Genomic DNA, 11,860 nt, shown 5'->3' on the forward strand with positions numbered 1-11,860 from the left:
GCGCCCTAACGCGCCCTACAGTGAAAATCTCTCAAAAAAGAAATAAACAGAGGGACCAGTAGATGGTGTAGTGGTCACGTTACTGGACTCCCACGTAGCTGCCAGCTGTTCAAGTCCTGGCCTTGGCAGCTGAAAACTCACACCTGGCACATACGTGTGCGTGCATGCCCCAAATCCCAAGAAGAGCATGGAGGAGAAGGGACTGTGGCATGGCCATCCCCTCTGGGGGGTGATTTCTCGCTTTCTGTCTCTCTGTCTCTGTGTCTCTGGCGAGCGCATGTACCCTACAGCAAAAATTTCTCTTAAAAAAAAGGAAAAGAAAAGAAAGATATAGAATGCAGAAAACACTTCATGTATAAAGATTTTCCCCACAGAGGAAAACTGGAAGTAATCGAACGCTCGAAACCGAGGGCGAGTGGCCCTAGCCCGTTCAGAACTGAACTCCTCCTTTCCTTGCAAGACTCACCCTTCAAATCCCCCACTTCTGAGTGCTGGTGCTGAGCTGAACCCCGACTCCCCGGAAGGACCTAGGCTTGGCCAAGACAGGGACCGCGTTTCCTTACACCTAACCTTTAGGGCCTGCTGGGAGGTGGGTATCCTCCTCCCCCAAGCCTGGTGGCTGTGGTTACAACCAAGGGGTGCAGAGGGCGGAGACGCCCAGGCCTGCAGGAATAGTTGAAGACCCTCCCGTTGGCCTTGGCTCCTTGTCTTGGGCTCCTGTCACCACACAGACCCCATGCAGACCGTGATCTGGCAGCCGGGCGTGTTGACCCGAGGATTCGGACCTTCTCCAGCCATTGGGAGCCGTTCTGAGCCCTTTCTAGGACCGAAGCTTACGACAGAACCCTAGCACGTAGCAACGCACAGCGGCCAGGATAATGTTTAACTGTACGGGGGCCACGAGTGGAAGAAAATATACCAAACATTGTGGAGACGATGGATAGTAAACTTTGAATTTTCCATTCAGGTTATGTCACTGGACTCCCACATGGCCTACTGCAGTTTAAGTCCCGGACCCGGTATCTTAAAACTCATTCTGGGCGCATGTGTGTGAGTGCCCAAGATCCTGGGAGGAGAATGGAGGAGAAGGGACTGCGACATGGACACCCCTGGCTGTGTGAAAGCCTCAGGTGACACTGGATCTCACCTGGACACAGATCTGCTTGAATACGGAGTCAGATGCTGGGCACAACCCCGGCATGTGTGTAAGGGAGAAGCCCGGGGGAGCCTCCACCTAATTCTATGACAAGCACACCGCCCCCGAGACCCTGAGGACAAGGGCAAAGGCTGGATCCGGGTTCGGGCCACCCCCAAAACCTCAGGACCCGAGCACATCACCCATGGGGAGGTATTATCTCAGGTGCGGGACATCAGGGGCTTGGCTCAGCATGCCAGAGTAAAACGCTAGAATAAAAACAAAAGCACAAACAAAGCGTAATACTAACATCTACGGTTTAAGGGGCCAGGAGGAGCCATGGTGGTTAAGGCGCTGGACTCCCATGTGGCCGACTGCAGTTCCAGGCTCAGACCTGGTGGCTTGCTTTCTCACTCCCCTCCCTCTGGTGAACATGTGTGCAGAGCAAATCAAAATAAATAAAATTAATTCAAAATTAATCCAACATTTTATTAAAATAATGCTTTTAATTACTGATGCTTTGAAAATGAGAAGTCAGTTCTACTTACAAACTGTTTTTGTTAACTAGAAGCTGATTGCTGGATTTCAGCTAAGCTCATTTTGTAGTTTTCAAATTAAAGACCCATATCTAACCTCTTTTTGCCACTTAAAGGCCTCAATGGCTTGATTCCAGATACTCTCTTTAACAGAAATCGGTATTGGCTTCTGAAATCTTGAATACAGGTGATGAACCAGGACAGCACCTTCCCCCCGCAGCAGCGCCTCAGCATCGCCCACTGATGGTGTACTGACGCAGTGAGGGGTCACCTGGAGACCTGGAGCAGCGGAGGAAGCCTCGGGTCAGCGTTCAGAGCTGCGGCATGGACAAGCTGTGAAGGGAGACTGAGGGGTGGGACCCGGCCCTGGCTAGAGCTGGCCCCGCCTGGTTAACACTGCTGTGGAGCTGGGGCCACATGGCCAGCTGCAGTTCAAATCTTGGCCCTAGCAGCTTGAAAAACAAGGTGTGTGTGTGTGTGTGTGTGTGTTCACTTGCCAAATCCTGGTGAGATGGAGAAATGGAAGGAAAGGAATGGTGGCATAACCGCACCCCCATTGACAAGCTCGCTCTTCCTCCGGTGAGTGCACATGCCCTTTGGAAATGAAAAATAAAATAGAATTGCAGATGGCCCAGCCACAGGCATGCACGCTAAGATACTGTGCTCCACAGGTTAGGACTACGCGGGCATCGGGGTTGGATTCCCGGCCCAGCATACGCTCCAGGCACGGGGGTGTGCACCTGCAACTCCAGCAGCTCAGGGACTGAGGCGGGAAGAGACGAGCTCAGGGCTGGTCTGGGCAGCGCAGGGAGGTCCTGTCTAACCCTGTCTAAAAGGAGCCCGCAGGGCGGTGTGAGCTCATGGATGAAGATGGGAGGCTGAGGCGGGGGACGACCCAACAGACCCTCTTTTTAACACAATTCTAGAAACACACATTTCCTTCCTTCTCTTTCTTTTGTAATCCCATTTTGGGACCAAAAAAATGCGTAAGCATGTTTGAACGGAGGAGACTAATTATGCAGTCTCCACGTAGGTACGAAGATCGAATTCAGGAGAAGTTTAATGAATTTCCTTGGTTCTAGGTAAGTCTCACTTTAGAATGTAAACTTTTTTTTTTAAGTTCTTTCTAAGAAATAGTTTTGCCCTGTGTTGGCCGACAGTCCCAGGACAGTCAGGAACAAGCAGGCGTGAGCAAGAGCTGGCGGCACCTCCTCGTGGTCCGGCTGCCGGGGGTGACACAGGTGCTGCAGCGCCAGCCGCCCCTCAGCCAGGCTGGGTGTCAGGTGCTCCCCCCAGCACGTGGCTTCCAGAAATGAAGACAACTCTCCAGGCCCTCTTCCGGCGGGTGGTCTCAATCCGGCACGTGTTCCACTTCTGGGAGCACCATTGGACAAATATTTGGAGTTAATGGGGAAAAACTTTGATCATAAGATATTGCTCTGTGAAAATGGCTTTCCAATACATTTTTAAAAATACAAAAAAACAAAAACAAACAAACAAACAAAAACATAGCAACCACGTCTTCCAAGAAATCCGTAAGGGCCCAAAGCTATTCAGTTAGCAAGCCAGCCAGTGTGCGACGGAGAACAGGCTAGTATGCCCGAGAGCTCTGTGTGTACAAGCCACCTGAGGGCGCTCCTCATGCCCGGTTCAATTTGCCTTGTTCCGCCTCACCTAGAAGGGGAGAGAGGGAGAATTATTTCTAGGGAAGGGCTTGAGAAACTGCAGCTCTGACACCTGAAGGTTTTGAGTTAATCGGCCGCCCTAGCACACACAGAACAGCTGAGTGTGCCCAGCTGTAGGTGCCTGAGTTCTGGTTCCAGCGGCTTGGGGTGAGACCTGGGATCCTCATCTTAGCAAGTACCCCCTCCTCCAAGGGTGATTCTGACAAGTGTTAGTAAATGTCACCCCGTTTAGGAAGACATTCTGAAGGGTCAGAAGACAAGGCAGTTGAGAAGAGCCAAGGCCTGAGTGTCTGTGGTCAGCCGGGCCTAGGACCATAAGCCCAGCTTGGAGGGGAGCTTGGCCACCTCCCTGTGGCAGCCTCAGCCATGCCCACCAGGGATCCCCTCCAGGTAACAGGGACCACGACTCCTGTCATCTCTGTCTCTGCTGGGGAACATCTGGATGCACAGAGAGGTAAATGAGGCCAAGCACAGGCACTCCGGCTCAGCCTAACAGGGATAGCAGGTGCCGCTGCACTGGCAGAGCCGCTCCGGGAGGACCCCCGAGCACCTTGTGCAGGGCTCAGCCTCCTCCCGGGGCGCAGGCAGCTCTGGTCCAGGCAGCCCCTCTGGTGGGGTGCCGCGCCAGCCCTAGCCAGCAACAAAGCCCATCTGAGCAAAAGAGTCCAGATGCGGGTGGCTTTAGGGGCTTTGGAGAAACAGTACCTTCCCAGTCTGGTCTGGGCCAGCCCCAAGCAAAGCAGCTGCCAATTGGGGAAGTTCAAGTGACAAGTGACCATTGTCCCTTACAGGGCAGTGGGGGGATCCACGAGCTGAAGTGTGTAAAACTGACGGGCAGACCGGCCCGCATCAAAGGGGTCATGGGCAGACCAGCCAGGGGTCACAGGGGCCACAGGGAGACCGGCCAGGAGTCACGGGCAGACCGGCTGGCATTGAAGGGATCCTTCTCCATTCCAGGACTTGTGGGTATCAGCACACCTGTGTGCCCCATGCCTCCTGGGACAGCACCCAGCCCGGTCTCCCTCTGAAGCTGACTCGCCCCACACCTCCTCTCCCTCACGTGGCCGCCTCTGGGTATGGGGAGCAGGCCAGCCTCCCAGGGGCACCATGGGACAGGGACCACAGGATGGTCACTAGCACAGACCCAGCTGTGGTCGGTCCCCCTCCAGAAGCCCCAAGTACCATTGTGGTCACAGCCGGGCTGAGCCCAGGGCCCACCGAGCCTCAGTGGCCCTGCTGCGACCCAGCCTGAGGTCCAGGCCCACAGACAGAGGTCCGAGGGGCTGTGAACTTGGCAGACGAACCTTTCTTCATTTTCACTACGCTCAAAGGGAAGTTTCTCATTTCCTTCAATGATGAGCAGGAGGATAAACCACAGTGGGACAGCGGCTCTGTGATGGCCTCTGGGACAACATGAAAATCACAGGGACCTTCACGTCACGCCAGTCACTGCAGGCACCTAACATACAGTCTTCCGCCCTCCCTACTGGAAAGGCAGTCGCAGACCCGGGCTAGCTGTTCTGTTACTTATTACGCTTCGTGAAAGGCCGGCATAAGTCTCTACCACACGTTTAAAGATATTTTCATATATCGGGACCAGCAGTTAGCGTAGTGTCTATGTGACTGGACTCCCATGTAGCTGACTGTGGCTCAAGTCCCGGACCTGGTGGCTTAAACTCACGCCGGGTGCGTGCATGTGTGCCCAAGATTCTGAGAGGAGAATGGAGGAGAAGGGATTGCGGCGTGGCCATCCCCCCTGGGGGTGATTTCTCACTTTCTGTCTCTCTGTCTCTCTCTGTCTGTCTGGCAAGCACACATGCCCTATAGCAAAAACCTCTCCAAAAATAAAACAAAGATATTTCCATATAAAAGCACCATGGTATATTTGTTTCCTTTGCAATCTTATGTGTTTTACTCATTTGAACATAAAAGTGTTAAAGTTTGGGCCAGCAGGTGGCATAGAGGTAATGGGGACTACTGTGTGGTTTGAATTCCAGACCCAGAGGCTTAAAGATCATGCCGGGCTCATAGGTGTGTGTGCTCGAAATTCCAAGAGGAGAATGGAGGAGGAGGGACTGTGGCATGGCCATCCCCTCTGGGGGGGTGATTCCTCACCTTCCCTCCCTCTCTCTGTCTCTCCCTCTGGGGAGTGCATATGCCCTAGATCTAACTAACTAAATAAAAGTTCTGAGAAAGGGTCATAGGCTTCCTCGTCCTGTCAAAGGGGTCCCTCAACCCGCCTTCAGAGGTTGAGGACCATGGCCGTGACAAGGGATGTGCGATGAGAAGGCTACGAGCCCGCGGAGCCGGCGGCCAAGTACTTACTGCACTGTGACGTTGTAGTACTCCGCGGGCGTCACGATTTTCGGCCCACCGAAGTAGTCCAGGACCCAAATATTGGTTATATTCAGCTTGGCAATGAACCACTGGTGACTGGAAGGCCAGGTTTTCATCTCGGGGTGCCGGATGAACAACGACTGCTTTGCGAAGTCCGTCTCTGCTTCGCCCACCTAAAGGACACACGGGAATGAGCACCTGGGGCAGCGACACGCCTCTGCTGCGTTCAGAAGGTGCGATCCGCCGGTCTACAAACCTCGGGAGGTTAGTTAGTCCAAATCTGATTTTAACGTTAAGGAACCAAAAGAAAAGAAAAGAAGCTTTAAAAAGTGTCGTGCGGGACCAGCCGATGGCGTAGTGGTTACAACGCTGGACTCGCACACAGCGGACCTCAGTTGCTGTCCTGGACCCAGTGACTTGAAGATCATGCCGGGTGCGAGCGCGTGCCCAAACTCCTGAGAGGAGAGTGGAGGAGAAGGGATCGCGGGTGGCCACCCCTGGGGGACACTTTCTTACTTTCCCTCTCACTGTCTTTATCTTCTCTCTCTCCCCCTCTTTTCGGCAAGTGTGTGTACCCTATGGCAAAAACCTCTAAAGAAAAAAAGGAGAGAAGAATAAAGATTTCAAATGTTGGTTAGATACAAGGTGGGGGAGGCATCGTAAGTACCAATTTTCACTGCTTACCAGGATTTTGGAGTTGCCAGAGTAACCAGCACGAGGTACTCTAATTTACAGGTGCCTAAGACATGTAAATAGTATGTTTCCCCCATAACATGCACTCCTTTAACACGCAGATGCATCTACCCGAGGAATAAAAGTCTTTAGAGGAAGCAGTGGAATTCCTCCCCTCCCTCCTGCCAACATAGGGTATCAGCTGCTAGCCCTGTCCAACCACGGATATACCGCGAGCGAGGCGGTGGTGACCGGCACGGTCACAGAGCACGAGCCCTGCCCTTCCCACCATGTTACCGGGCCTCTTTCCTCCAGCTCACTCACCCTGGACCGTCTCAATGCACGGCTGTTTCTACAGTAGTAACAGCTACCCCTCCTGCCGGCCCACTGAACACACTCTGCCCCGGGCTGTTTCTACAGTAGTAACACCCCCCCCCCCAATGAACACACTCTGCCTCGGGGTCCTCATCAGACAGGAGACAGGACCCGCACGGGGAAAACTGTGAAGACATGCCCGAGGGCAGTGGACTTTGGTGGAGCAGAAAATCATGTCAGACGGGAGCTTCAGAAAATAATTTTCCTAGTACACAGCTTATCGAAGAGCTATATGGAAGCGACCGTTCTGATGGAGTGACTTCACACCACAGAACCGTGCACCCGAGTCTCAAATTCATTGCGTTTGGTCTCAGGCGCTCTCTTCATTCACTGGTCACAGACGATGCTCCTCGGAGCCTCCTCTCTGGGGCACGGTGACTGCTTACCTTGGTCACAGTTCCGGACAGCATTATGTGGGCACACAGAGGGCTCTGGGGATCAAATCCATGTTTCCTGCAGAAGTCGGTCTGTGCCAGAGATAAGGTCAGCGTGGCGTACGCGCTCTCCTGCAGAGAGAACACACGAAGCTGCCCCGTGATAGTCTCTGGAAAGGCCCTGGAGCTTGTCAGGTGCACGCACGCCCGCGTCTCCCAGGGAACCCTGAGTGTGTACTGCCGCCTTCCTCCAGAAAAGACACTGCCCGGTACACACTCATTCTGACCCACCCCAGAAAGGGGGACAGAGTTCAAATGAGCCAACTCAGAACTATTTTTACAGTTTTTTCTTAAACTCCAACTCTATTCGACACTCATGAGAGGAATTATGCTAACAGTATCATGCACATTCGAGGCTAGTCTTTGCCTATTTTGAATGATCTAATGGGTTAAACTCCAATAGGACAGCAGCACGTAAACCACCATGGTTGGGGCCACTGGTGGCATGGTGGTTGAGGCAGCTCGATCCCACATGGCCGACTACACGGTTCGAGTCCTGGATCTGGCAGCTTGAGAAAGACACCAGGAGCATGTATGCGTAGCCAACGTCCCCAAAGGAGGGGGAAATGGAGAAGAAGGAATTGCACATGACCATCCCTCGAGGCAGGGTGTTTCCTCACACTTCCTCCTCTCCACTCCCACCCTAATGAGTGCACATCCCCTACAACAAATTAAAACGAAACAAAAAACCCCACAGTTGCTCAACCAGCTATATGGCTATATGCGAGTTAAGCAAGAAAGCAGCTGAGTCACGCTCTCGGTTATCTTACGCTTGCAGAAATTGTCAGGTGACTCAAAATGAAGAAGCTGCTCGTTTCTGCTGTAGCAAAGAGAATTCTTATCTCAGATTCAGGACTTTCTAATTCCTTCATACTCACAAGTTAGCTTCATAAACAGCAAACTCGCATGCAGCACTTCACACCACTGGCTCTTTACGCCCCGCGTGGCTGGGGTGGAGAGTTTTGCCACGGCATAGCATGGGTCGCAGAGACCTCGCTCGATCACCCGCCCAGTTTCTGCTGTCTAGAAACTATTGGACAGGCCCTGGAGGAAACCCCGACAAAGGGGCGGGCTCAGTTAAGGTCTCTCCCACGCCAGCTTATCATCTGGTTGAAAAGTTAGATATAAACAAAACTAAAATCATGCAAAACAGAAGGATGCAGAGGCGGCCAAAGGCAGCTCCTAACTACATAATTGCCAGATAAACACGTGTCCTGCAGTTGGAGGCTCAGCGTAGGACACGCCTGGGTGACAGCGACACAGGGGCCTATAGACAGAACGGAGAAGGAGGGAGAATAAGAGGCAGAGGACCCAGGGCCAGGAAACCTTAAGACACGGTCCAGGGTATACATGCCTTGGCCGTGGGCAGGTCAAGGGAGCTCAGACCTGAGCTGAGGACTCTAGATGCTTCCATCGGTGCTTTCTAAGAGCCGCCTGCCTGGAGAGCTGGTCAGATCGCAGATTCCTGGGCTCCCTTCTCACCCCAGGGATCTGCACTGGGGACCACCCCAGGAGATTCCCACAGCTGTGGGCAGCAGGGATGGGGTGAGAAGGCAACTTGTTAACACGAACGGGTGGGTAGGGTAGACAGGGGTGACAGGAGATCATTTAAGAGTCCTGCTCTTGGGGCCAGCAGATGACATGGTGGTGAAGGCCCTGGATTCCCGTATAGCTGATCAGGGTTGGAGTCCCGGACCTGGCTGCTTGAAAGTCACGCTGGGCGTGTGTGTGCTCCAGATCTCAGGAAGAGGGTGGAGGACAAGGGACTGTGGCATGGCCATCCCTCCCGAGGGGTGACTTCTCATTTCCCTCTCAGCATCTCACTGTCTCTCTTGGGTAGCGCACGTGCCCTATAGAAAAGCCTTAGAAAAAGAGAGAGAGAGAGAGAGTTCCACTTTTAGGCATGAGGTGAGAAGAGCTGGGCCTGGAGAGGGGGTGGTGGGAATAAAGAACGGAGAGGATGGAAGCAAAGAAACAAGGAGAGAAATGGGCCAGGCCTGGGAACTGAGGGGAGACGGCCAGGATTCTGTGTTTAAGCGTGCCAAATCTGGGGGACAGCAAACGAATGAGGCAAACACGAACTGCAAGCATACGAAGACAGACACCTGATGAGGTCAGAGGCAGAGACGAACTTGCAGGTGAATCTAGGCGGGAAGGAAGGGACAGCACGTGTCCGATCTTCCGAGGACCTCACAGAGGACAGAGGTGATAAACGGTCTTCAGAGGGTAATCGTTTATAGCGGCCAGAGAAACGGGGTGATGAGAAAAGAGAGGGACATGTCACAGGAGAAATGTGCCAAGAAGAACGGGAGGCCGATCATGAGAGGTCTTGGTGCATACATGCACATATACACACACGTGCACACACACACACACAAACACACACACACACACAATCAGCCTCAAAATTGTATTTGGCTCAGGGGCTCTGTAGTCCAGCTTGGTGTCACCTGCTGAATTACGGACACCTTCTGGTAAACATGTACCATACAAAATGCCACCACCCTGTCTCTGAGGTACCCAGGACAGGCATTTTACACAGAAGTGGTTCCAAGCCGAGGCCTTGAGTCATGATGCATTTTCGCAAAGAAAGACAGAAAAAGTATGTCATGACTTTTCCAACCACCCAACAGAATCCCCTGAACGAGAAGCCAAGGTGTACATCCCAAGTCAGGAGGAGGAGGAGGAGAAGCATGGCCCGGTTTGACCGGTTAGTGGCGGATGGGAGGGAGGCTGTGGCCACACTCTCCCACCTGCACAGTGCCCAGTCTCGGTCTACAGAGGGGGAAGACCTGGGCAGGTGCCCCATTTGACAGCCACCAGGGGCTGTTCACAGGTGGTTTGTCCCTGCACCCGAGACCTAGTGTCCTCATTCCTGCAACGGAGGCGGCAGCCCCAGCTGTCCCCTCACCTCCTCGTGAGGTTAAATACGGCCTTGCACACCAGAGGATCTCAATCTCCCCCACACCCACACCAGAGGCATCAGGGAAGAGTTCTTGGGGGAAGAGGGGATGTTATTTTAGGATAAAATGTGTTTTAATAAAAACGTTTTGGCATTGCACTTCAACAGTCTTCCAGGTGACTCAATTTGCAGCCAAAGCTGCGTGTGACTGGAGTGGACGGAGTTTGTGTTGAGCAAATGCCTAGAGGGCAGAGTGGTCTGAGAATGGGGAACTGAGGAGCTGGGGTGTGTGTGCCTAGGCTGGGGGGCATTGCTTCTGCTTTCGCTCAAAGATTGAGAACTCCAGTGTCACACCAGATCCTCCACTTTGTCCACATAAGTTAGAAATGTAGACTCGTAAGTAAAATCTCTTTAAAAAATTCAAACTTGGGACCAGCAGTTAGCGTAATGGCTATGTCGCTGGACTCCCACGTAGTCGACCGCGGTTCGCATCCCGGACCTGGTGGCTTAAAACTCACGCCAGGCACGTGTGCGTGCGTGCCCAAGATCCCGAGAGGAGAATGGAGGAGAAGGGATTGCGGCGTGGCCATCCCCCCTGGGGGGTGATTTCTCACTTTCTGTCTCTCCGTCTCTCTCTCTATCTGGCAACCGCATGCGCCCTATAGCAAAAACCTCTCCAAAAACAAAAATTCAAACTTACCAAAACAGGCCAGAACACTGAGTGAGTTAATCGAAATGTATCTGAGGGACATGGGCCGCCAGCCTGTGACGAGAGGCGAGATGAGGGTTTGGCCATTGGCTTTGGCAGGTTACTTAACCTGAGCCTCAAGTTCATCTGCAAAATGGAGATACTAATGCCCACCTCACAGAGTCCATGGATGAGCACAGAATGGAAATGAAAGGGCTTGGCTGTCCCTGGCATAGCCGCTGCTTAATCAAATGTCAGAGGCGTCCTCATTTCATCAACAATGCTGTACTTTCTCAGCAAATCTCTGAGATCTTTGTCCCCCCAAAACCCCTCCACATCAAAGCAGGCTCCATCCCAGGCCTCTGTAGGGTTCTAGCCACCACCCAGTGTTTCTGAACCCCCCCGCCCCAACCTTGCTCAGGACAGCAGAGGTCCCGCGGGGTTGAGGCTTGACCTTGTTCTAGAACATGGGCCAAGGGTGAAGGGGACAAGCTTCCAACCAGGTGTGCTTCCTGGAGACCTAAGCATTGCAAAGGTCACCTAAAGATTGCAAAGGTCACTTTTTTTGAATGAAGTGAGCATTTCGCGAATACAGTGAAATGGTGTATTCGCCTCTCGCTGCAGAAGAGAACATTCTTAACCCAGGAGATGAGGGAGGAGAAACCGCGGAGTTCGGGTGCAAAGAGCCTAACTGCCCATGTAAGCCCTGCAAACCACTAACGAAGGGAGCCCAGCTGGCAGAGCCGCCGCGCCCCACCAGGGACCACCCACGCCCCCCCGGTGAGAAGTTCCCCCAAAGGCGCCGCCAGAGCAGGGGGAGTGCGTGACATTGCGGGACCTGAGCTGCCCAGCCCCAACATCTCCGGGCGCCCCGCGCGCTCACCTGCAGGTCGCTCACCAGCACCTGCATCGGGCTCAGGTACATATACGGCACGCCGCTGCCCTTGCCCGGTGGCCCGTCGCTGAGCGAGAGGACGTCGACGAAGGGACGGCCTCGCACCTCCGGCAGCGTGGAGATCGTGGCCAGCGCGCCCCAGTCGCATACATGCGCCACGAAGCGGGCCACGCGCGCCGCGTCCTCCCGGGGCGGCAGCGG

The 11,860-nt window shown here is 53.6% G+C and overlaps 1 protein-coding gene across 1 annotated transcript; it reads right to left on the minus strand.

Annotated features, from left to right (window-relative positions):
• Positions 1–1,603: 1,603 nt before the first annotated feature.
• On the minus strand, positions 1,604–11,854 carry CREG1 (cellular repressor of E1A stimulated genes 1). The gene is made up of 4 exons (XM_006147035.3): positions 11,648–11,854; positions 7,127–7,246; positions 5,682–5,866; positions 1,604–3,345 (listed from the first exon to the last, which is right to left on the minus strand). Exons 1-4 carry the CDS (start codon positions 11,687–11,689, stop codon positions 3,342–3,344), a joined length of 351 nt encoding a protein of 116 aa, XP_006147097.1. The 5' UTR covers positions 11,690–11,854; the 3' UTR covers positions 1,604–3,341.
• Between the last annotated feature and the right edge of the window lie 6 nt (positions 11,855–11,860).

This window comes from Tupaia chinensis, unplaced genomic scaffold (assembly GCF_000334495.1).
Source record: "Tupaia chinensis unplaced genomic scaffold, TupChi_1.0 Scaffold000198_1, whole genome shotgun sequence".
In the NCBI taxonomy this organism is placed as follows: domain Eukaryota; kingdom Metazoa; phylum Chordata; class Mammalia; order Scandentia; family Tupaiidae; genus Tupaia; species Tupaia belangeri.